Raw genomic sequence first — 26,228 nt, 5'->3', positions numbered from 1 at the left:
CATGAACACGGTATGCCCTTCCATCTGTTTAGGTCTTCTGTGATTTCTTTTAGCAGTTTTTTGTATTTTTCTTTGTATAGGTCTTTTGTCTCTTTAGTTAAATTTATTCCTAGGTATTTTATTCTTTTAGTTGCAATTGTAAATGGGATTCGTTTCTTGATTTCCCCCTCTGCTTGTTCATTGCTAGTGTATTGAAATGCTACAGATTTTTGAATGTTGATCTTGTAACCTGCTACTTTGCTGTACTCATTTATTAGCTCTAGTAGTTTTGTTGTGGATTTTTCCGGGTTTTCGACGTATAGTATCATATCGTCTGCAAACAGTGATAGTTTTACTTCTTCCTTTCCAATTTTGATGCCTTGTATTTCTTTTTCTTGTCTAATTGCTCTGGCTAGAACCTCCAACACAATGTTGAATAATAGTGGTGAGGTGGATATCCTTGTCTTGTTCCTGATCTTAGGGGGAACGTTTTCAATTTTTCCCCATTAAGGATGATATTAGCTGTGGGTTTTTCATATATTCCCTCTATCATTTTAAGGAAGTTCCCTTGTATTCCTATCCTTTGAAGTGTTTTCAACAGGAAAGGATGTTGAATCTTGTCAAATGCCTTCTCTGCATCAATTGAGATGATCATGTGATTTTTCTGCTTTAATTTGTTGATATGGTGTATTACATTAATTGATTTTCTTATGTTGAACCATCCTTGCATACCTGGGATGAATCCTACTTGGTCATGATGTATAATTCTTTTAATGTGTTGTTGGATTCGATTTGCTAGAATTTTATTGAGGATTTTTGCATCAATATTCATTAGAGAGATCGGCCTGTAGTTTTCTTTTCTTGTAATATCTTTGCCTGGTTTTGGTATGAGGGTAATGTTGGCTTCATAGAATGAGTTAGGTAGTTTTCCCTCCACTTCGATTTTTTTGAAGAGTTTGAGGAGAGTTGGTACTAATTCTTTCTGGAATGTTTGATAGAATTCACATGTGAAGCCGTCTGGTCCTGGACTTTTCTTTTTAGGAAGCTTTTGAATGACTGCTTCGATTTCTTTACTTGTGATTGGTTTGTTGAGATCATCTATCTCTTCTTGAGTCAGAGTTGGTTGTTCATATCTTTCCAGGAACCCGTCCATTTCCTCTAAATTGTTGTATTTATTAGCGTAAAGTTGTTCATAGTATCCTGTTATTACCTCCTTTATTTCTGTGAGGTCAGTAGTTATGTCTCCTCTTCCATTTCTGATCTTATTTATTTGCATCCTCTCTCTTCTTCTTTTTGTCAATCTTGCTAAGGGCCCATCAAGCTTATTGATTTTCTCATAGAACCAACTTCTGGCCTTATTGATTTTCTCTATTGTTTTCATGTTTTCAATTTCATTTATTTGTGCTCTAATCTTTGTTATTTCTTTCCTTTTGCTTGCTTTGGGGTTAGCTTGCTGTTCTTTCTCCAGTTCTTCCAAATGGATAGTTAATTCCTGAATTTTTGCCTTTTCTTCTTTTCTGATATAGGCATTTAGAGCAATAAATTTCCCTCTTAGCACTGCCTTTGTTGCGTCCCATAAGTTTTGATATGTTGTGTTTTCATTTTCATTCGCCTCGAGGTATTTGCTAATTTCTCTAGCAATTTCTTCTTTGACCCACTCGTTGTTTAGGAGTGTGTTGTTGAGCCTCCACGTATTTGTGAATTTTCTGGCACTCTGCCTATTATTGATTTCCAACATCATTCCTTTATGGTCCGAGAAAGTGTTGTGTAAGATTTCAATCTTTTTAAATTTGTTAAGACTTGCTTTGTGACCCAGCATATGGTCTATTTTTGAGAATGATCCATGAGCACTTGAGAAAAAGGTGTATCCTCCTGTTGTGGGATGTAATGTCCTATAAATGTCTATTAAGTCTAGTTCATTTATAGTAATATTCAGATTCTCTATTTCTTTGTTGATCTTCTGTCTAGATGTTCTGTCCATTGATGAGAGTGGTGTGTTGAAGTCTCCAACTATTATAGTATATGAGTCTATTTCCCTTTTCAGTGTTTGCAGTGTATTCCTCACGTATTTTGGGGCATTCTGGTTCGGTGCGTAAATATTTATGATTGTTATGTCTTCTTGTTTAATTGTTCCTTTTATTAGTAGATAGTGTCCTTCTTTGTCTCTTTTAACTGCTTTACATTTGAAGTCTAATTTGTTGGATATTAGTATAGCCACTCCTGCTCTTTTCTGGTTGTTGTTTGCATGAAATATCTTTTCCCAACCTTTCACTTTCAACCTATGTTTATCTTTGGGTCTAAGATGTGTTTCCTGTAGACAGCATATAGAAGGATCCTGTTTTTTAATCCATTCTGCCAATCTATGTCTTTTGATTGGGGAATTCAGTCCATTGACATTTAGTGTTATTACTGTTTGGATAATATTTTCCTCTAACATTTTGCCTTTTGTATTATATATATCATATCTGATTTTCCTTCTTTCTACACTCTTCTCCATGTCTCTCTCTTCTGTCTTTTTGTATCTGACTCTAATGCTCCCTTTAGTATTTCTTGCAGAGCTGGTCTCTTGTTCATGAATTCTTTCAGTGACTTTTTGTCTGAGAATGTTTTAATTTCTCCCTCATTTTTGAAGGATAATTTTGCTGGATATAGGAGTCTTGGTTGGCAATTTTTCTCTTTTAGTATTTTAAATATATCATCCCACTGTCTTCTAGCTTCCATGGTTTCTGCTGAGAAATCTACACATAGTCTTATTGGGTTTCCCTTGTATGTGATGGATTGTTTTTCTCTTGCTGCTTTCAAGATCCTCTCTTTCTCATTGACCTCTGACATTCTAACTAGTAAGTGTCTTGGAGAACGCCTATTTGGGTCTAATCTCTTTGGGGTGCGCTGCACTTCTTGGATCTGTAATTTTAGGTCTTTCATAAGAGTTGGGAAATTTTCAGTGAAAATTTCTTCCATTAGTTTTTCTCCTCCTTTTCCCTTCTCTTCTCCTTCTGGGACACCCACAACATATATTTGTGCGGTTCATATTGTCCTTGAGTTCCCTGATACCCTGTTCAAATTTTTCCATTCTTTTCCCTATAGTTTCTGTTTGTTTTTGGAATTCAGATGTTCCATCCTCCAAATCACTAATTCTATCTTCTGTCTCTTTAAATCTATCATTGTAACTATCCATTATTTTTTCTATGTTTGCTACTTTATCCTTCACTTCCATAAGTTCTGCGATTTGTTTTTTCAGTTTTTCTATTTCTTCTTTATGTTCAGCCCATGTCCTCTTCATGTCCTCCCTCAATTTATCGATTTCATTTTTGAAGAGGTTTTCCATTTCTGTTCGTATATTCAGGATTAGTTGTCTCAGCTCTTGTGTCTCATTTGAGCTATTGGTTTGTTCCTTTGACTGGGCCATATTCTCAATCTTTTGAGCGTGGACAGTTATCTTCTGCTGCTGGCGTCTGGGCATTTATTCAGATTTCTCTGGGTGTTGGACCCAGCAAGGTTGTAAGATTTTTCTGTGAAATCTCTGGGATCTGTTTTTCTTATCTTGCCCAGTACGTGGCGCACGTGGCACACGTTTGTCTCAAGTGTTTGGAATGGGTCTCCCCCAGTCACCGATCTCCATGGCCTGGGGCTTTCGGATCCAAATCTCTCCGTTGGTTCAGGGGCCGCGCGTGGTGGGGGCGTCAGCTGCCGCGGTTTGAGGGGACCCTGTGGCTGATTGCGGGCCGCAGCGGGCCTGGGGGATTCCCCACCGGACCAGGAAGCCTCCCGTGGTGGGGGGGCTTCCACGGCTTGGATAGCCCTCGTATCTGAGACTCGTATCCGCGGACTCGAAGCAGAGACTCGAAGCCGCCCGCAAAAGAGGGGTGTCACCTGCCTCGGCTTGGGAAACTTGCTTCTCCAATACTCTCAGCCGGCCCGGAAAGGGGGGAGGGAGTAGCTCGGACCACCGCAGCTGCCGCTGATCGGGAGATCGCACGCCGCTCGGGGGTCTCACTGCAGCCGAGTCTCGCAGTCAGTCTAGCCAGCCCAGACTTTGGATAGCCCTCTGATCCGGGACTCGTAGCCGCGGACTTAAAGCCGAGACTCGAAGCCGCCCGCAAAAGAAGGGCGCCACCTGCCTCGGCTTGGGGAACTTACTTCTCCGATACTCTCAGCCGGCCCGGGAAGGAGGGAGGGATTAGCTCGGACCGCCGCAGCTGCGGCCGCTCGGGGGTCTCACCGCAGCCACGTCTCGCAATCAGACTTGCCAGCCCAGACTTTGGATAGCCCTCTGATCCGAGACTTGTAGTCGCGGACTCGAAGCCGCCCGCAAAAGTGTGGCGCCGGCCGCCTTGGCTGGGAAGCTTGTCTCTCCGAGTCTCTCAGCCAGCCCCGGAAGGAGGGAGGGATTAGCTCGGACCGCCGCAGCTGCGGCCGCTCGGGGGTCTCGCCGCAGCCAAGTCTCGCAAACAGACTTGCCAGCCCAGACTTTGGATAGCCCTCTGATCCGAGACTTGTAGTCGCGGACTCGAAGCCGCCCGCAAAAGTGTGGCGCCGGCCGCCTTGGCTGGGAAGCTTGTCTCTCCGAGTCTCTCAGCCAGCCCCGGAAGGAGGGAGGGATTAGCTCGGACCGCCGCAGCTGCGGCTGCTCGGGAAATCGCCCGCCGCTCGGGGATCTCACTCACCGCAGCTGAGTTTCGCAGTCAGACTAGCCAGCCCAGACTTGGTTACGCTGTGTGTCCATTCCCTGCTGTAGCCCCGGGAGTTGTTTTGTACTGTTTCTGTTCACCTATTAGTTGATTTGGAGTCGGAGGAACTAAGACGCATGTACCTTACTAAGACGCCATCTTGGATCTCCTTTTGCCAGTGTTTGCCTCAGGTACTTTGGTGCTTCTTGATTGGGTGCATAAACATTTATGGTTGTTTTTCCTTCTTGGTGAATTGTTTCTTGTGACATCTTTGCATTTAAAGTCTGTTTTGTCTGATATTAGTATATGTATTCCTGCTTTCTTTTGGTTACAGCTCACATGGAATATCTTTTCCATCCTTTTACTTTCAGTCTGTTTGCATCCTTGGGTTTAAGATGAATCTCTTATAAACAGCTTATAGATGGATCATATATTTACATCTGTTCTGCCAATCTGTATCTTTTGTTGATTTTTAGTCCATTAACATTCAAAGTTATTGCAAAGGCTGTTCTTGAATCTACCAGACATATTATCCTGTGATTTTTATTTGTCGAATCTGTATGTTCTTTTCCCTCGTATCTCTTTTTATCCTTTAAATTACCATTACTAATACTCCTCAATTCTGTGCCCTCCTACAGACCTCTCTCTCCTGTCTGTTTTTTTTTTTTCAGCTAACATAACTTCTTTTAGTATTTCTTACAGGGTAGGACATGTTAGCATATTCTCTCAGTATTTGTTTGTCTGTGGAATTTTAAATCTCTCCCTCAGTTTCAAAGAAGAACTTTGCTGGATAAAGAATTGTTCACTGGAAACTATTCTGTTTCAGAATCTTAAATATACCACTGCTTTCTCCCTCCCTGGTTCTTGTTGAGTAGCCGAATTTAGTTTTTTGTGGCTTCCTTTGTATGTGGTGATTTGCTTTTCTCCTTCTGCTTTCAGGACTTTCTGCTTCTTTTCAACATTTGACAGTGATTAGTATGTGTCTTGGAATGGGTCTTTTTGGATTTATTCCATTTGTGATTTGTTGGGGTTCTTTGATTTGCATATTTGTCTTTCATAAAAGGGTTAGAAAGTTTTCCCCAATTATGTCCTCAGTTAATCTTCCCAGGCCTTTCTGCTTCTTCTTCTGGAACACCAGTGATTCTTAAATTTGTACACTTTGCATTGTCCATCATTTTCATATGGTGCAATTAAATTTTTCCATCTTTTTCACCATTTGTTTTTTTGCTTGTTCAAATTCAATTGTCCTGTCCTCTAGTTCACTTATTCTTTCTTCTGCCTCTTCAGATGTGCTGTTTGTGTCTCTAGTATATTTTTAGTTTGATCTGTAGTATCTTTTATTAAGATCTATTAATATTTCTATTTATTCTTTCAAATTCTTCTTTATGCCTTTCTAGTGTGTTCTTGATATCCTTGATGTCTTTAGCCAACCCATTGAACTTATTTAGGAGATTTGTATGAACATCTTTGGGTGTTCTAAATTCTGTGTCTCCTTTGGTGTTTTAATTTGGTCAATAGGCTGGGCCCTGTTTTCTTGCATCTTCATGTGCTTTGTGATTTTCAGTTGCCTTCATGGCATTTGATTATCTTCATAAGGTTATTTTGAAAGTTGATTTTCTTCATGCATCTAAGATTTTGTAGTTGATTGGGTTTGCATTCTAGGTCTCCTTTTACACTTGGTTTGCCAGTGATTCCCTGCCAAACCAAGGCTGGCAAGATGCAAGAGGTGTATTTCTAATTGAAATTCTGCTGAAAGCTAGGCAGAAAGACAGTTTACCAGTGTGCACTTTCCACATCTTCCCAGAAGATGGACTATTAGGGCCACCACTTCCCCTTAGGCCCCCCTCTCCCCAAGTAAGTCAGCTGGCTGGGCTGGGACCCAACCAGGTACAAAAACTATCAAGGCTACAGGTTTCCATATGTGCTAAAAGTCACCAACCCTGAAGCTGGAGGATGGACATTATTTATTTTGATGGAGAATCTGCCTATGGGCACAATGGGTCTCTTGGTCCCTGAGCTTCCTCATAGAATGACCTTGGGCTGTGGGACTGAATATTTCAACACTTTCCTACAGCCAGCCTGGTAGTGCCTGGTAGTTCCTGGCAGTGTGGTGCAACTTGTTTCTTCGTCCCTGCCTCTTTGCCAGTGCATGTTGTGAATGCTCCAGGCCTCCATGGAGAAAAGATAGTAGTAGCAGGATCCAGGATATCTCTTTCACTGGCCAGTTGTCAAATCGACTCTGCTAAAACCAGATACCCATAGCAGACTGCCTCAGGGGTGGAGTGTAGCCACTGTGAACTGTAGGAAGATCTCTGTGCATAGGTAAATCAAGTCTGCTGACTTCCATATGTGCTAGAAGTCACTTCCCCTGTGGAAGTACCCAGCTGGGGAGCTGAGAAGGAAGATCTCTAGCTAGAGCTAGCTGCGAAGGTAGGCAGGATTGTGGGAGTGCACCACTTCTTCGGCACCTGCTCCTGCCTGTGAATTGCAGTGTGCCCCAAGTGCAGTCATGACTGAATAAATTCACCCTGCCTTATCAGTCATAATTTCTTCACTTTTTCATCCAAGTCCTCCATATATAATGTAGAAGTCCTTCTGTTTGCTTGTACCCTGTTGTAACTGTTCCTTTTTGTCACTTCTCTGATTGTTCCACAGAGCAGGGGTGAACTCATCCTGTTGTATTCTACCATCTTCCCAGATGCTCATGATGACTTATTTAATGGGCTACAAGCAAAAAGCTGCCAAACAAGGATTGTTTATCTGGCAAAACTGTCTTTCAAAAAAAGAGAGAGATGGGTACACAAGTCGTTCAGTGGTAGAATGCTTACCTGCTATGCAGGAAACCCAGATTCAATTCCCCGCCGATACACCCACCCACCACCCACCCCCCAAAAAAGAAAGAAAACATAAAACAAAAAAAAAAGAGAGATGAAGACATTCCTCAGCAAACAAAAGCTTAGGGAGCTTGACACCACTAGACTACAAGAGATGCTAAAGAAAGTTCTTCAGGTTGAATGGAAAGGACACTAGGCTGTAGATCAGAACTGCATGAAGGAATAAAGATCTCCAAAGAGTAATGACTTGGGTAAATATAAATACCAGTATTATTTTAATTTTGGTTTGAAACTCCACCTTTTGCTTCCTACAGGATTTGAAAGGCAAATGCATTAAATGTAATTAGAAAACAGTGGTTTTGGACTCATAAAGATGGGAAGATGGTGGGGCATAGAAACATGGTCTGTGTATTGAAGTTAAGTTGATATCAAATAAAAGATTATTTGAGATTTGGATGTTAAATTTAAGCCCCATAGTAACTACAAAGAAAATGCTAGAGAATATGAAAGTTCACAGAGACAGATATGGTATGTGTTGCCAGGTTCGTGGGGGAAATGGGGACTTAATGGAAAATGGGTGTGGTGTTTCTGTTTGGGAAGATGGGGAAATTTTACTAATAGAAAGTTATGAGGATACTGCAACCTAGTGAATTTCATTAATCCCACTGAATGGTATGCTTGCTAGTGGTTGAGATGGAAAAGTTTGTTGTAATATGTCCCCACAATAAAAAGAAAGAAAGATAGATGAAGTAAAGAGACAATTTCAATTAAAGGCAATACATGATCATGGAGGAGATCTAACAGGGAAGGAGAGAAGGACGCTATTGGGATGTATGACAACAATTATGGACTGTAAGCTTTATATCAACGTTAAGTTTCTTGAGCTTAGCTGCAATTAAGTTGGAAGCCTAAGTGAATATCCTTGATAACCAGGTAGACTGGTAGATAGATGGACTGATAGAATGATGGAAAGATAAGTAGAATGGTATGGCAAATGTGCCAAAAAGTTATAATTGGCAGATCTTAATATTTGGGTGAATAGGGATATGTTGGAGTTCTCCATGTGGGGTTTGTAATATTTTTGTAACTGCCCTATAAATCTGAAAGTATTTCAAAATAAAAAGTTTAAAAAGTATATGAAGAGGGAAAGAGAAAGGGCTGAAATGATAAAAAATAAGAACTTCAGATAGTAAGGGAAAAGAATTAGAAGAAGCCTGACGTTTTTTATGGCAAAATATGTAATGGCTGAACACATATTTACCGATGCTGTTTTACTCATAGATTTTTGTTTTTGTTCTGATTATTCTTCCTAAGACCATCTGTATCTTTATTATTATTATTGAAAGAAATGTAGTTTGTTTTTGCCTGATAATCTGAAGTCATTAGATGTTGATTTTTTTAATCATTTAAGAATTCAATTATAAATTTACTTAGGGATTTATTTCTTTATAATTTTTTTCTTTTACATCTTGGTCTATTGGTATTTGATATCATAGGAAAAGGTATCAATACCTTAAGTTTATATACCCCAAAAGGTTAACAACGCTATTTAAATATAAAGAAAACATTGTTTATCTTTTAAAAGTTTTTCTAATTTTTTTAATACTTTAGGTAGGAGCGATTGTGGAAGTAAAGAATCTTGATGGTGCATATCAGGAAGCTGTCATCAATAAACTAACAGATGCAAGTTGGTACACTGTAGGTAAGGGAAAAATCTTTTTAAAATTCATTTTCGATTACGCAAGTAAAATTTATCTTAAAATATTACAGATAAAGGAAAATTTGTTTATTCACTTCTTCCTCTAACACCACAGATATATTACTGTTACTACTTTGTGTCTTTCTAGGTTAAAAATTCTTTTAATAATTATATATGTACATATATTAGTTGAGATTATTTCATATATATGTTACGTAATTGGAGTTCTTGCTTTTTTCATTTAAAAATAAGAGAAATTTCTCTCAGTTATAGTATTACAGTTCATAATATTTGATATATATCATAGTGTATTAGCTAGGGTTCTCTAGAGAAACAGAATCAGCAGGAGATATCTGTAGATATAAAATTTATAAGAGTGTCTCATGTTACTGTGGGAATATAGAGTCCAGGGTCTGTAGGGCAGGCCACAAGCTGGTAATTCCGATGAAGGTCCTCAGTGAACTTTCAGGAAAAGCTGGCTGGGCAACCATGGGAATGTAAGGGTCCAATGTCTGTAGGGCGGGCCCCAAACTGGCACCTCCAAGGAAATTCCTCAAAGAACTCTTAGGAGAGACTGGCTGAACAACCATGGGAATGGAAGAGTCTAAAATCCATGGGCAGGCTGTGAAGCTGGCGACTCCGATGAAGGGTCTGGATGAACTCCACAGGAAAGGCTTACCAGCTGAAACAGGAAGAGTGACTGTTTCTTCTGAATTCTCCTTAAAAGCCTTCCAGGGTGGGCCAGGTGGCTCAGCAGGCAGAGTTCTCACCTGCCATGCTGGAGACTCAGGTTCGATTCCCAATACCTGCCCATGCAAAAAAAAAGGCCTTCGAGTGATTACGTTAAGCATCACTTATTGCAGAAGATACTCCCCTTAGCTGATTGCAGATGCAGTCAGCTGTGGATACAATCAACATAATAATGATTTAAGTCCATGAAATGTCCTCATAGCAACAGATAGGCCAGCACTAGACAACTGGCATCACCACCTGGCCAAGTTGACACGTGAACCTGACCATGACGCCATAGTTTATTTTCTCCTATTGGTGATGATTGCTCTTACAGTCAATACTAGATTGAATATCTTTCATATGCACAGTTTATCCAGTATTTCTGTAGTTTATTTCCTGAGAAAATAGGTTAAAGGGAAATGAACTTCAAAACTTCAGTAGTTAATGAAAATTGCCTTCTAAAAAGACTTTGTTAATTTATGCTTCCATTACTGGTGTATGAATGTACATGTTTTTTAACCTTACCAACTTTGATGTTAACGTCTTCATTTTTGCCAATATTGACATAACGTAATATCTCAGGTTTGTTCTGATATGCACCTTCCGTGATAATTAGTAAGATGGAGCATGTTTTCATAAAAATAGAAAAGAATATAATTTCAACTGCATTTCTCTGTTGCAAAATGACTGGCTTATATTATCTTTCCATTTTTTTCCCCTTCCCTCTTTGGCGAGTTTATCTTTTTCTTATTTTTTGGATAATACAAATTCTTTATATATTCTGGAAATTAGCCCTTTGCTAATTAAGTTGCAAATATTTTTCTGTTATTACTTTACTCTTTGTTTTTATTTTTCGTATACTTCAGTTGGTATAGTCACCTCTTCCTTTGTAGCTTTAGTTTTGAATGTTGCTTAAGAAACCTTTCCTTCTGTCAGTTTTGAAAATCAGTTCTCCAACATGGTCTTCAGTTTCTTTACAGTTTTTTTGTTTTCCGAATAGCTTTCAATTCCATCTACAGTTTATTTTTTGAAAGGATTAAAATAAGAATCTTATATATTTTTTTCTAAATTGATAGCCAATTATTGCAGTTCATTTGATGGTAATACTGTGCCTTTTAGTGAGTAATAGACGACAATAAACACTGAGCAAAATGCTTTTGACATTGTCAGAATTTGATAGATATTTGAAATAAAATAGATGAGTTTTATTTTTCTTATTTAGTAAGGAAACATGGGATGATAAAGAAAATTTTGATTCCAAAACATTAATATTTCATGGTATATAGTTTATAAAAACTGAGCAATCTGTGTAGTAAGTCTACATGGTTATTAGGTGTGGTAGTCTGTTTCATAAATATGGCCCTTTTATTGTTGTGTAATTAAGGTTCAAAATTAAAAAAGAATGTGCTAAACGTTATTTAACCAGTCTGACTTAATGTGAAATATCTAATAACGTAATATTGGTAGTTAGGCAAAAACTGTGATTTTTAAAATTAGCTTTCTTTAAAGTAAAGTCCTCTCTTCACATAACTTTTGATGAATGCATTAAATCTTAACATTATATATATATCATAAAATGCACATATTATGTATATACAAACACCAGCGGTTTTTAGTGGGTAGAAATTTTTCCTGTCTGGATATTCAGTAATGTCTGGAGACTTCCTTTTTTTTTTTTTTGGTCACTACTGGGATGAGATTCTGCTGGCATCTACTGAGTAGAACCCAGGGATGCTAGTATGTATCCATCCCACAAGGCATAGTACAAGTCCTCCCATAACAAAGAATTTTCTGCTATAAAATGTTAGTAGTGTTGAAGTTGGGAAATCTGCTTTAAATGATGAAAGTAGAGTCATATTGTAGGGGCAACCCGAATACTTAAGTTTATAATCTTATTTTGTGTTTCAGATAATTCTGTCATTGCCCATCATTAGAAAAGATTGCCTTTCCTTTACCATCTTGAGAAAAGTTAATCATCCCTAAAATCTTATTTTTATTTGGTATATGCTGTTTTAGAGAACATGTTTTAAATTCAGGTGTACTGTTTCTTTCTGACTAGAAATTGAAAAAGATACTCTAATACTTTATATTTGAAGTTCATTAAAAAACATAAAATGAACTGAATTTCAAATGTAGTATTCTAAAACAATAGTGCTCAGAAAATTAAATGATAATTTATATTCTTTTGTTAATCTTTTAAGAATTCTTAAGTAGCTTCCATTTTTACATCCTCTCATAGTTTTTGATGATGGAGATGAGAAGACACTTAGACGGTCTTCACTGTGCCTAAAAGGAGAGAGACATTTTGCTGAAAGTGAAGTAAGTAATAATTTAATGATAAATATGTATTAGTTTTGTTTTAGGGAGGATCAAGTATTTGCTTTTCCAAGTCAGTCAAGTTACTTATTAATTAGAAAAATTTGTTAATATGTAATATTATAATTTAATACGCGAAGTCTGTGTAAGACCTTATGCTTGAGCACCATTCTATCTTTTATTTTTGTCTAAGGTATTTTAATAGTTGTCCACCAAGAAAATATAATGGTCTTTAAAAATTATTTCCTTCTGTCAACTTTTATATAGATTCCTTTAACTTTTAAATAAATGTAGTGGAGAAACATGTGGTTTGTAATCCATTTGAATCCTGTCATAATATAAGGTTGTATAGATACTATAAGAAGTCTCTAAATAATAATAATAATAGAAATTGACATTATTACAGCTTCTTCAAGGAAGCCTTGTCTGATTGCTTTTCTAACCTACTTCCTTCCATTACTCATCCTCTAACATTGATTTAGTTTTCTTCATAGTACTTATTCTCTAACAGGAAAATATGTATATGTCCTTAATTATTTGTTTATTGCCCACCTTCCTAACTAGAATGTGTCACAAGGGCAGGATTTTTGTGTCTTTTTACTATTTTGTTCCTAGTTCCTAGAACAGTGCCTGGCACAGGGTAGAAACAGAATAAATGTTATTTGGATGAATAAATGAAGTGCTTATATTTACCAGAGTCTTTGTTAAGTGATATACGTGCATTATCTCACAGCATTATGAGGTAGATGATGTTATTCTCACCGATATACAAATGTGGAAACAGGATCAGAGGTCATTCTCACACCAGAACATTCTAGCACCAAAGCCATGCTCTTAAATTGAAAGTTATCAAGTTACTAAAAATGAAAGGTTCGCAAAGTTTTATAAATCACTAGTTTAGAATTCAGGATTTTATAAATAGACATTGTTATAGATGTTTTGTTTTTTTCTCTTTAGATTCTTATTTTATGCTTATTTATTTTGAACGTATTTTTGCTTCCCCTAATGATTGGATTCCCATTTAAATTCAGAATTTGGTACATCTTTTATAGATTTTCTGTATTATGATTCTGGCCTATGTTTCAGTCTCATATTCTACTACTTCTCTGTATTTCTGCCTTATAATACTACTTGGAATTTCTAAACTATGATTCATACTTTCTTTTCTTTGTCCTGCCAAGCCGTCTACTTATTGAAATCTTACTTATGAAGGATGTAGAAATGCTTCCTCCTCTGTAATGTGTTTCATTAGCTCTCTAACCAAATTTGATCTATCCTTTCATTTGTTTATACTTCTCTTGCTGTTTCTTCTTATTTTATGGTCTTTTTGTTACTTTTCTATTTCCCCTGTAAGATTTTACTCTGTTTTTAAGGAAATAACCATATTTTTCTCATCCTTATATGACCTCCTTTTCCCAGGAGGGTTTTCTGTATAAAAGCCTTCAATAAATATTTGTTGGATTAATTGTGAAAATTTTAAATATAGGAAAAGCATGCTGCTTTGGAGGAAGTACAGTAAATTTGGCTTTTTATATTGATGAAATAACAATTTTTTCTGTTTAATTAATTCTTAGAAATAATTTCATTCTCCTTATGGAGCACGTGTTCAATTATATGACTCAATCAAAGATTTGAAGACTTTGGAGTGTTAATTGTTAAATGAAGGCATGTGTCTTACTAAGTCAAGAGCAATATTTAAAATGTTAATTTTTTTACTAGGAGATTTTGAAGTTAGAATGGTCCATAAGACATTTGTTATAAAAGTCTGAAACAATTTTAAACAAATAGCTAAATACTTTTTTACCTTAAGGGAGGATCAGTTTTATTCTATTTGTCCATGCATGTGAACACTTTTATTTATGTTTTGCTTGAGGAAAATTAGAACCTGATGTATGATTCCTTACCCCCTTCCCATATACCAGGTTCTGTGCTAGGCACTGGGACGCAGGATAATTTACCATAAGTTTCAGGAGAAAAAGCATTAATCAAGCAGTTAAAAATATTTTAAAATTATAAGCGTATTAAGCACATTGAAGACATGGTCAGGCATATACAAAGGGAAATTTGATCTACCATTATTTTCTCTTTATGAAATAACCGATTTTTGATATTTTTAAAAATTGTATTTCTTTTAAAGATGACACTGGTTCTTTGGAAAATGATACAGTGCAGTGACCTTTGAGAGGAAAGCCACATCATAGTGGCACTATCTTGGCTCACTAATCTCATTCAGAAACGTCAAGATTTTCATGATAAGAGGTCACAGTAGCACTTCATTCTTTGCTTGTTCCACAGGGTATTGACAACTCTAAAAAAAGAATAGATAAAATCCCAGCTTCCACATTTCCTATAGTCCATTATAGATAATAGAACTGTAGGAGATTTGTAAACATGCTATAACCGGGCCGATGAAATTTTCTTTTATATCTTCTGGGAGTCTCTGGGTTTTGCTCTTTAGGTATAAAACAAGATAAGTTCTATCCTCCCCCAGGTCTTTCCCTGTCTTAATTTGGACATGGGTCTGTCCAGGGACAGATTTTGCTTTTTTATTATTCTAATTCTTCGTTGCATACTAGCAAGAGACTATGGCTTATTTGAAAATTCTTATATGTCATTCCTAAACAGCTCTTAAAAAATCTTGGATGTTTTCTTTGCTGTAACAAGTGCAATCAATGACTAGCAGGTACTTAAAATAGAAAATCTCTGCTTTTTCATGAACGTGTTCTTAATTTTTTTTTTTTTTTCATTTAAACCATCTGTTAGCTTGGCAGAAAGTGAATTTATTAATTTATTTTCCTTATTTGCCTAATACATTGCTGTGAAATTTTAGCCCTTTGAGAAGAATAATTGGGGGTTAATAAGGAAGTCTTCTGAAGAGTTTCTGTTTGGCATATGTTGCGTTTGGGCCAGCTTTTGCCTTGAAATGATGCATTTAAAGTGCCTGACTTAAGGATCTTTTATGCAAGAGTAGGTTCCATATAGATTAGATTGGCAGGCTTAGGGTTTTTGTCTTATATACACTAGTGAATTTTTCTCTGTTTTGAAGGAATCATTGTTTAACTTTATGGCTAATTTTTTTCCTCTACCATATTCTCAAACTGGTTATTGGATGAATGTATTTATATACTGTAAATACGTTAACAATGTATTCTAATGAATTGTGCAAAATGGATTAATAGGTTTCCTTTTTCACATTTTGCTTTATCATTATTTCAGCGAAATTATCTCAATTTAAAAAATAAAAGTTAAAAATTTCCTTTTGAAATCTTAGCATTAGTTTGTATTTAGATATCTGATCCTTAAACCTTAGTTTAAGGATCGTAAACAATCCCCCATCCTCACTCCCACCTTAACAGTTTTCCAGGGAGCTCTAGTTTCCCTAGAATTAATGAAACTGTCTGTAGTAGCAGAGGTTGAATTTTGGAGGATAATATGAATTGTGACTGTAGAAAATCTTCACAATGAAAAAAGTAGAATATCAAAATTGGTATTAAGAGAATTAAAGCAGTTAGGGTATCATAGCATCTTGGGGTTGATATCTCAACCTTTTAGATGTGTAAACCTTTTCAGGAAATAATGTTAAGAGAAATTTTTAAAAAGTGTTTAAGAAATTTAAAAAAGTCTATCCCAAATCACTTTTTCTTCCTTCTGCTTCCAACCATCAGCCAATCCCTTGCCTAGAAATCATGTTTATATGGGAGTGAGGGGCAAAGGGCTTGACTTGGATACAAGAAAGAAGTATTTATTTATTATTATCTGAATACCAAGCACAATATTGGTTGCTGCAGGATAAAAAGGAAGGAAAAAATTAATTGTAGAAAAACTGTTTTTTCTTATTTTCTTTAAAAAAGTTTTTTGCAGAAAATGTTTGCAAAGTAATTTATTCTATTTGAAAATTTTTTGGAGCAATTGATATTTTTCTTGATAATTTTGTTACTTAAGAATTCTATTTTTGGATTATAATTCCCTATCTACAAAGAAAAATCTGAGCTGCAGTTGGCTCCAGTCTAGGAATTAGGTGTATTATCTCTCACATCTGTATTTACCATCCCGTGTTTGTTTTCTTTTTTATCATTTTTAGAAGTCCATCAGCTTCCAAATAGCTAATGATATAATCTGAAGAGAATCGATGAGTTTCTTTTCACTTTATTTATTTTTTTTGTAATGGAAAATTCCTCTTTATTTTTGAAATTAGAGTTTTCTATCTCTAGGAAAGTTGTGTTTTAATCTTCCTTGGGGGAAGTTTTAATCTCAAAATCTGAACATATTCTTACACTGATTTGGTTTAAAAAGAAAAAAGAACTTGCAAAGTAATAACTTTTGATGGGTTTATGTTCTTACCCACAGACATTAGACCAGCTCCCACTCACCAACCCTGAACATTTTGGCACTCCAGTCATAGGAAAGAAAACAAATAGAGGAAGAAGATCTAATCATATGTAAGTCCATTTTAATAATTGTTAGTTGAACCTGAATTAATTTCTCCTTCTAACATTGTTTCAATAGTTATTATTTCTTAAATGGTAATTTGCAAAATGCTAACTGAATCTAATAATAATTTCAGACCTAATAGTACTTTCAGACTCCTGAACATGGTGGTTGAGGTTCTCCATGTTTAGCCAACCTTAACAGCTATATCTACCTCCCATTTCTCCCTACATGTGTCTTGATGATATAGTTAAATTGGAACTCGTTGATATTTTCTGACTACATCCTTTGTTTTTCTGATATCATGCTTTTTTCCCCACTGCTTTTTATATTTCAAATGCCCCCTTCCTTGCCACTGTCTTATTCTCTCTTTGAGTCAGAACAGATATGCTTCTGTCTTTATGCGAGCCATTTTATACCTCCCCAAACTCTTTCCTTGAAACTGAACATATTTTTCTCTCCTTTAAACCCCCAATTCTTTGCATTTATCCAATGTCATAAACAAGATTTCACCTCTTGTTGTCATTGTAGTATTTGTTTTCTCTTCCTAATAATTTTAATCTCCTTGATAGCAGAACTGTCTTACTCATTTTTATGTTTCCTCACAGTCTGACACACATTCTGCCTGTTTTAACAGATTGCTTTAATGAAATATGCCTAGGCTCTAAAAGGCTCTAAATTTAAAGGGATCACAGGGCATAAGGGATCATGAAATTTTAGGTCACAAGGAAGAAAGAGGTGATCTTCAAACAGTTCCAGAAAGAAAAAGAATCTTTTGCAAAGGTAAAGAGGTGCAATGGCATCAGGGCTTTTCAGTAGAACACTGAAATGCTGGTATAGTGCAGAATGGAGAAAAGATCTTTTAAAACCTAAGAGTTGAGTTACCTTATATAGTGGAATGTTGGAGAAAAATGAAAGATATGATAAGAAATATAGTAGGAAATAAAAAGGAAATATAATCACAGAAAACTATTTGATGCTTAGTGAATAATAATTATGTAGTCCTAAACAGTGATTATTGAACTAAAAATGATACAGTTACATTAATAGGATGGAGGGTAGAGAGGTGGTATTAAATGTAAGTGGTCTTCATAACAATAAAAAGTCAATAGAATGTTTAAAGTACATAATGCGAGAAATACTAGTATTAGAATATTATTTAGAAATAAGGTAGAAGCTATCAGAGAAATAGCTAAGAGGCATAAAAACAATTTCTTCCTTGGAGAGGGAAAGGAAGTTGGAGGGAAATGTAGATGTAATTTGATCTTTCAGAGGTTGTTTTAAAAATAATTATAATTTTTATTTTTTCATATTCTGTGTGGTGGGAGTCACGTTTCATTCTTTTTCCAGGTGGATATCCTGTTATCGCACACCATTTGTTGAAGTTTTTGTTTTGTGGTGTTTTTTTTTTTTGAGTGCATAGGCCAGGAATGGAACCTTGAGCTCCTGTATGGCGGACGAGAATTCTACCACTGAACTGTCTATGTACCTGCCCCTTAAAAATAATTTTGAATGCATTACTTTGATTAACATTTTTAATATACCTATGCCCAATACTGTCAGAATAGCCATTGAAAGTAAATATTGAGTTGAATTATTAAAAACTTTAGTTTATATGAATGCTTTCATTCAGTATATAGTAGCAGATATTAAATCTAATTGTATCTGAACTTTGGAAGTAGAAGTTGGTTAAGTAGTATGTCATATGTTACTTAGGTTTACAAGAAACCCATAAAAGTAGGTATTATTTTTATCCTTATTGAAAATTGGGTCACTTGGCCTCAAAAACAGCAGCAAGTGACTAATCCCAGGAACATAGGAAGGAAGGTACCAGCATTTGAACTCCTTCTTACACCATGGGCTTCTTCCCATTCAATGGATTGATTCTTTTTGTTTAGATAATCAATTTTTTCAAAATAGTGTTTTTTGTTTCTCATGGGTAGATTCTGGGAATTGAACCCAGGTCTCTGGCATGGCAGGCCACTAACTTTTGCCACTGAGCCACCATCGCACCACCCCCCATATTAGTTTTTTTTAATTTTTAGCGAGTTTGTCTTTATTTTGGGGGTGAGGTGTTTTTTTGTTTGTTTGTTTGTTTTTACGTGGGCAGGCAACGGGAATAGAACCTGGGTCTCCGGCATCGCAGGCAAGAACTCTGCCACTGAGCCACTGTGGCCCATCTCAAATTAATTTTAATAGTAAATAAATAGTTGCTCATTTGAGGGAGAAAATTAGAATATTAATCCTTATATTAAAACATATCTTTTACTTATTTTCCTACTATACTTGTGATTTGAGTCAGGCATTTTCTTCTTCCCTAACACTGAATCTTGAAAATGTTTTCCTTAATTACTGGGGGAATTATTTCTCTGGCTGGTGACTTAGCTTTCTGTTTGAGCTGATTATTTTTAGGATGCTCAGGTTGTAACTGTTATTTACTCTTGTACATATGACACTTAAAACTTGATTGTTCTAGCTAGAAAGAAAAATAAATGAAAAAATGTACTATGGCATTATTAGTAAGAAAATCCTGTTGTGAATATTAGATGCTACTGTGATCTAATAATGTTTTTGATTTTTCCAAGGACTATTATGTTGCCACAGAATATTCATTGAATGACTTATAAGTTAAATCCTTTGATTTTTTTTTTTTTTGAATAACGACTATAGTAGTGAATTAAGATTTTATCTACCATTGACCATTAGTCTCTTTCCACTGTAGCCAACTCTTAATTATGATTGATGATGGCATAGCAGTAAGAAGTGGTGTATTTAATGTAAAATTATTTCATTAGTAATGGATTTTCAGTTCTCTAGTCTTTGAAAGTGGCAATATGATATAGTTGTTCAAAGTATAGACTGTGGAGCCAGATGATCTGAGTTAGAATCTTGGCTCTGCCACTGCTTTGCTGTGTGTGACCTTGGGCAGGGTTACTTAATCCTTTTAGGCCTCAATTTTCTCATCATTAAAATTGGTATAATTGCATTACCTATCTCTTAGGATTGTTCTGAAGATTAAATGAGTTCGTATACTTAAAGTGTTTATATAGAAAGCACTATGTAAGTATCAGATATCATTATCATATGTTGGCATGAAAACATTTTCATGATGAAATATCAGTATTTAATATGGTTTCATTTATGTATATCAAATGTGCATATATGTGAGTACTTATAATTCTGTTTAATGATGTTTATCTCTGACAGATAGGACTGTTGCTACATTATGCGAATTTTTTTAAGCAATGTTCTATATTAGTTATAGGAAAAGCAGTTTTTATACCTGTCAAGCTTTTTTTAATTTTGAAAAATGCTTTCATATTTAGACTTTTTTTAAACCTCTCTACAAATGTCATTGATGAATAATTATGATCTATTAAGAAGTCAATACGTTTTTTAGCTGAGGTGTCCCTTTCTTGAATATGAGAATAAAACATGCTGTTGTCACTGAACAAGTTAATCCTTGCTTTCTAAATATTCCAGCAAATTTTCTCAGTTAGTGATTCTCCAGTTGAGAATTTCTGTGTGTAATGAGAGACTTACTGTTGGAAATGTGTTATGCATGCACAAAGTATGAAGGTAGACAAAAGGTTGAGAAGTCACAGTCTAACAAATGAAGCCCAGTTCTGTGTGTAGTCTTGTTTCTGCCTGCTGTTTCTTCCCGAAGACTATTGTGATCATTCTCCTGACAAGAGAACTTATAATGTTGCGCTTATTTAATGCTTTAAAGATTGGTATGTAAACATCATAGTCAGGTACCTCAGTTTGAATTTCCATCTCCTTAATTAATCTTCCTCTAAGTTCTTTCTCCCTTCTCTTCAGAATGAGCTTCTATAACAGAATCTTGGGCTTGGATCTTTAATGTCATTCATCTGTGCCTTGTTTCTTTTTTCATTGTGCCATTGAAATAAGTCTTCATTATAGATGGAGCAAAAAGGCCTTTAATTCTCTGATTTCCACTTAAAATTTTTTTATATGCAAAAATAAATATATTATCTCTTTCCAAGATTCCCAGGACTCCCTTTGTCGTAGTTGTGTAAATAATACCTTGGTTTTCTTTTAACAGCTGTTAATCCACACGTCAGTTAGTCTGCACCTAGATTTTCTAAAATTCATTATTTTGACACCTTTCTTAAAATTCCTTTCTGTTTATATCTTACCTATAGTGCTAATGAAATCAAGTATTTTCTTTAGTGGTTTTCATCCTCTGGTTTGTTAGCTTTTTAACAAGTTATTGATCCTTTTAATCATTGTATAACTTGATTGCGTTTTGCCTTTATAATTTACCCATTACATGTAGGGCTTTTTGTTTGTTTCTGTGTAAAGAATAGAGTGCCTGAAATTATGGGAATATCTGCTTTCCCAACGTCCCCTCCAAAAAGTTTTTTCTAATAAACTAGCAAACGTATATGTGTTACTGCTGCAGTAGGAAAGCAGTCTATTTGCTGTTACTTTTTTTCTTCTCCAGAAAGAGAAGAAAACACAAGAAAACCTATTAGTGATTCTTCTTAGGGATTATTTATGTGTATAGTTTTTACACAGTGACAGTGCTAAGATTTACCCAGTAAACTAGAGATTTATATCTGGTATTTGCAGTTTTGCAGATTTTTAAAACATTTTGAAAATTGATTATAATTCACATACCATAAAATTCATCCTTGGAAGTCAGTGATTTTTAGTGTACTCACAGAGTTTTATAATCATCACCACTAACTGCAGAAGTTCTTTTTTGTTGTTGCTTTATTTTTATATGAGAATTTGATCCTATACTTGTTAAAAATTGGGAAAAGGAACATAATTTCAGAAGCTATACATTGTCAGTCTTCCCTGATACTGACTGAAACAAATTTTTAACTTACTGTACAAAATTTGAAACTGAGTTAATTGGCTTGCCTGAAATAATAGAGATCATTGAAATCAGAATTTCATTTCAAAGACTGGGCCTTTGAATTTCCTAGTATAATTTTCTGTTTGCATCTTATCATTTGCTTTTCTTTGGTGCAGTCTTAATTTCTTCTTACTTGATTTACAATTAATAGTGATATGCATAAGTTATGTGTACTGTGGTCAGCATTAAGCAATTAGCTGTTATTCTGTTGTGATAAATATTTCCGTGTAATTAGCTTTGTCTCCAGTGGCATCGTCAGATTTTATTTCATAGAGATAGTGCATTATTTTCTTGTGCCACCAGAGAAGTAACAGTGTCAGAGTTGAAGGAAAAAACAAGCAGGCTCTCTGTTTGCTCTCTCTTTGCACCCTTAAAATATTTCCAGTGCTCCATTTGTTTTAGTTCATCAGCTTATTGAATACCTGTCTCGTGTAAACGGTTTCCTGGCGAAATGGCTCTGAAAGGATGAAGTAGCCTTCAATATAATGATAGAGTTTACATTAATCATATATATTTTGTTATTTCAGAGAAAGTACTTTAAGAACCATAGTAGAAAGAAGTAAATCTATTTGGTTCCTTCATTTATGGAACAACTAGACTGTGCCGAGCACTGTTCAGGTACTTAGGATACATCAGTAAACAAAACAGATATTTAAAATATCTCTGCCTTTATAGCTTTTGTTTTAGGGGGCGGGGGGGGGGAGGTTTACAATAAAGAACAACCATAAGAAATGAATAAATTATATAATATGATAAGAGCTTCTAAGTACTGTGAAAATAAAAATAAAAGTAGGGTGAAGGGAGGTAGGTAGACTGACAAGTTGTAAATTTGAAAAAAGTGGGCACAGTAACTTTATTGAGATGACATTTAAGCAAAGACTTAGAGTAGATGAAAGAATTTCCAGATATCTGGAGGAAGAAGTCTCCAGGTTTGTTCTACTGAAAAGAGTGTGTGTCAGGGACTGGGGATTGAGGAGTGAGGTGGTAGCCGCCGAGCAAAGTAAAGGTAGCGGATTTTTTTTTTGTAAGATGAGAGAAATAGCAGATATAGATGGAAATAACAGTGTGCTTATGGGGCTGATTCTAGCAGAAAAATTGATGCAGGAGAGAGAAAGAAGCATTGCTGAAACAAAGTTTTGAGTAGGTAAGAGGAAAGAGATGTATTCCGCAAGTTTGGGGATGGTTTCAGAGTGGAACCTAGATAATTAATTTTGTTTATTTTTCATTTTCATGATAGCATATGTATAACAAAATCTGCCATGAGATACGTGTTTTTATCTATTCAAAGTTTTTTTCTTAATTTTTTATTGTACAATATATATATTCAGAAAAGAGATAAATTTCCAAGTACATTTTAGCAAGTAATTATAGAAAAAAATTGAATGTCTGGTATGGGTTATACAGTCTCAGTATTTTTCATTTTTTCTTCTAGCTACTGCAAGACACTGGAGACCAACAGAAATATCAGTATAATGATCCAGCAGTCATACTTATTTGTTAGATCCTGTCTTCCCTGTTATACTCTTCTTTCTCTTTAAATAACATATATATATATAAAAGGAATAAATTTCAAAATACTTGGCAACAATTAGTTGTAGAACAGATTTCAGAGTTGGTATGGATTACAACAATTTTAAGTTTTTATAAGGTGCTGAAGGCTTAAAGAAATATCAGTATAATGTCAGTCAAAGTTTTTTGATAAAACTTTTTTGGAATCTGTTATCTTCAGGCTTCTTCAGAGTTTTTGTAAAAAATGCAGTAACATTGTTATCCAAATAAAACCCAGTTTTCTCTGTGTTTTACAGATTTTGACAGTCATCTCTGACATTGTGGCTTTCTATTTTGCTAATGTTAATTATTTAAAGGGTGTCTATAAAACCCTACTTGATTGATTCTTTTAGGACTACTTTGAAAAAGGAATAATAATGGTTTTAAGTTTGGTTTTGTTGTACAGTTATGAGAAAGTGGAGAGATAATGTGCCATTTGAATAAAGCTATTTGGATTATTGAAATCAAATAGCAGTTCTCGCCATATTACTCTAAAATATTTAATGTTGTTATAATAGTTTTGGCTTCATTTATATTTATATTGGCATATGTAATATAAATTTTAAATTTATATTAAAATTCAAAGAAAACTGGATTTTTTGTCCCAGTCAACCAAATATGATAAATCATGTTTAGTTTTAGACTAGAATTCTATTAACTATCTATTAATTTACATTTTTTGTCAGTCAATCTAAAACTGTTACTCATCCCTATAGAGAATTAGTATATAGCCACTATGCTGTTTTATTTTATAAGAAGAACATACATTGCAGTCTATCTAATCAGCATTTCCTAATGTTTTACTTATTCTGGGTATTTTGAGCAGTCAGTTGTAAGAAGTCTTTCTTTTATCAACGAGTATGGGCTTAAAAGGAATGCCTCTTTTTGTTAAGTTTTGTTTTAATTATTTTTCTTTTTTAGGTCTACTTCTTACTGCACTCTTTTCTGAAACAGCCAGCTGTTGCTTTTAGAGCCTTCCATTTTCTTCTGACATTTAACATTTTTCTAATATGCTAGTCCAATAGACAGTGTAACTGAAAGTAATTTTTAGCAGTACAAAAGAACCGTATTGTGAAACTTATAAATTCCTAATTTGTGTTTATTTGATATTGGGGATTGCAGTGGTGATCTCTGGTGGGTTACAACCACCTTCACCCTCAGCTCCCCTTTTTAAATTAGCTTTGTTTTGGGAGTGTGAAATTCATATTTCCAGAATTCCTTTAATCTGAGCTTGGAATCTGGTATGCTTTAGTATTGGGATGTTTAATATAGGACTTTATGCATTTTGAGGATTTGGTCAATAATTTTGTTCTTAAAAATTTATCTTCCCCATAATTTTTTAAAATAGCACTCAATAAATATGATTTTTAGAAAAATTATGTTTTCCTGTAATGGTAAATTCTTTAGCGATTTAGTAAACTGTCTAGAAAGGATTAATTAAATTAGCCATTTTTTATGTTTCAGGAAATGGGATAAAACTTCTAGCATACTTATATTCAGCAGCTTGGCATGCTTATTCTTTGTGAAAATAAATTAAAATATCATATATTTTTTTCTCTCTAGACCAGAGGAAGAGTCTTCATCATCCTCCAGTGATGAAGATGAGGATGAGAGGAAACAGATTGATGAGCTACTAGGAAAAGTTGTATGTGTAGATTATGTTAGTTTGGATAAAAAGAAAGCACTATGGTTTCCTGCATTGGTGAGTAACTTCAGTATAGAAGAGTTTAATTTTCAACAATATAAACTTATGAAGCAAACAGTTTATTTTCTTACTAGTCTTTTTTGTGGGTACAAAAATGGGAAGATGTTTTGTTTTTACCATTGTTAATTCACACAAGGGTACTTTCAAAATTGTCTTGGAGTACAAGGAACTCTTAAAGTCATCCACAAAGGCAAAATCTTAATAATTCTAGGGGCTAGGTATATGGCAGTTCATTATAGTGGTCTGTGTTGGGTAGAAAATTCATAGTACAGAATTGTAAAACTCCTGAAGCCCACTGTAAGCTCTAGCCTGCAAAAGAACAGAACCATTCCCTAGTTGACAGGAGTAGTAGCTTAGGAGTATTCCTGATTCTTACAGAGCCAGAATATTTGCTTCATGCTTTTTTCTTTTTTGTATGCTATGTGCCAGGGTCACATTTCATTTTTTTCCCATGGGATCATTATTGCAGCACCCTCTCTTGAATTTTTCTTTCTTTGTTTGCTTGTTGGTTTTTGGAAAGTCCATGGACTGGGTATTGAACCGGGTCTCCTGCATGGCAGGCAGGAATTCTACTACTGAACTACCCTTGCACTCTCTGCCTCTTTGATCTTAATTTTTTCTTTTAGGTTCTTCCTATATAATAATGACTAAAGTTTGAAACTAGCCCAGCCTCTGGCTTTCTCCACAGTAGATTCTTTTATCTACTCACTTTTTGTTTTTCCCCCCAAAAAAGTATGCAGTTCTGTAGATTCGAAATCAAATATCTTTTTCTCTTTGGTTTCTCACATAGCTGTTCTTTGATTCTCGGTAGATACTTAATGCTTATTATTGTAATTGTCCCAAGTTCTATGCAACTTAGATTGGGATGGCAGATCACAGAAAGTCTTTAAAGTTTTATATTTGTGTTTTTGGTAACCACTGGGCTCTCCAGCTAGTTGGAAGGGACGTGTATAGGAGACCATTTTCTTTCACTTTTATAACGGAAATACACTCCTGAATGTTTCATAGACTTTAGAGTGTCTTTCAGTGAAGTATGTTTAGTAGGTAAGAAAACAGTTTGCATCACTTCATGCAAATGCTAATAATTAGTCTTGTGTTATACTTTAAGATATAATATTTGTAGCAGTAAGAATGCATTTCTTTTTTAATAAGATATAGTTGGATTCATTTAAGGTTTTAAATTTCAGAACGAAAACTATAAATCATTACCTGTCTAGAAGAGTCCTGAACACTGGCTTTTAAATTTTGGTGTGTTTGTATGACATGACTTCTGAAGATTTTTTTTTTAACATGGGTAGGCACCGGGAATCGAACCCGGGACCTCTGGCATGGCAGGCGAGAACTCTGCCTGCTGAGCCACCCTGGCCTGCCCGCTTCTGAAGATTTTTATCTGAAGATCTTTGGGGTCATTTCTGTCAAACACTGGGAT

General features: G+C 35.2%; 1 protein-coding gene across 12 annotated transcripts in view; it reads left to right on the top strand.

Annotated features, from left to right (window-relative positions):
• Nucleotides 1-26,228, top strand: part of ARID4B (AT-rich interaction domain 4B) — a 209,545-nt gene that overhangs the window by 109,733 nt on the left and 73,584 nt on the right. For all 12 annotated transcript variants that reach the window (XM_077168373.1, XM_077168380.1, XM_077168378.1 and 9 more), the window contains 4 exons: nucleotides 9,095-9,185; nucleotides 12,154-12,233; nucleotides 16,578-16,669; nucleotides 24,658-24,796. In XM_077168373.1, coding sequence (XP_077024488.1) covers nucleotides 9,095-9,185; nucleotides 12,154-12,233; nucleotides 16,578-16,669; nucleotides 24,658-24,796 — 402 coding nt within the window. The remainder of the gene's footprint in view (nucleotides 1-9,094; nucleotides 9,186-12,153; nucleotides 12,234-16,577; nucleotides 16,670-24,657; nucleotides 24,797-26,228) is intronic.

The sequence above is a fragment of the Tamandua tetradactyla genome, chromosome 7, assembly GCF_023851605.1.
Source record: "Tamandua tetradactyla isolate mTamTet1 chromosome 7, mTamTet1.pri, whole genome shotgun sequence".
Taxonomy (NCBI): domain Eukaryota; kingdom Metazoa; phylum Chordata; class Mammalia; order Pilosa; family Myrmecophagidae; genus Tamandua; species Tamandua tetradactyla.
Note: the sequence above shows the minus strand (reverse complement) of the source record. Positions and strands in the feature narration are given on the sequence as shown.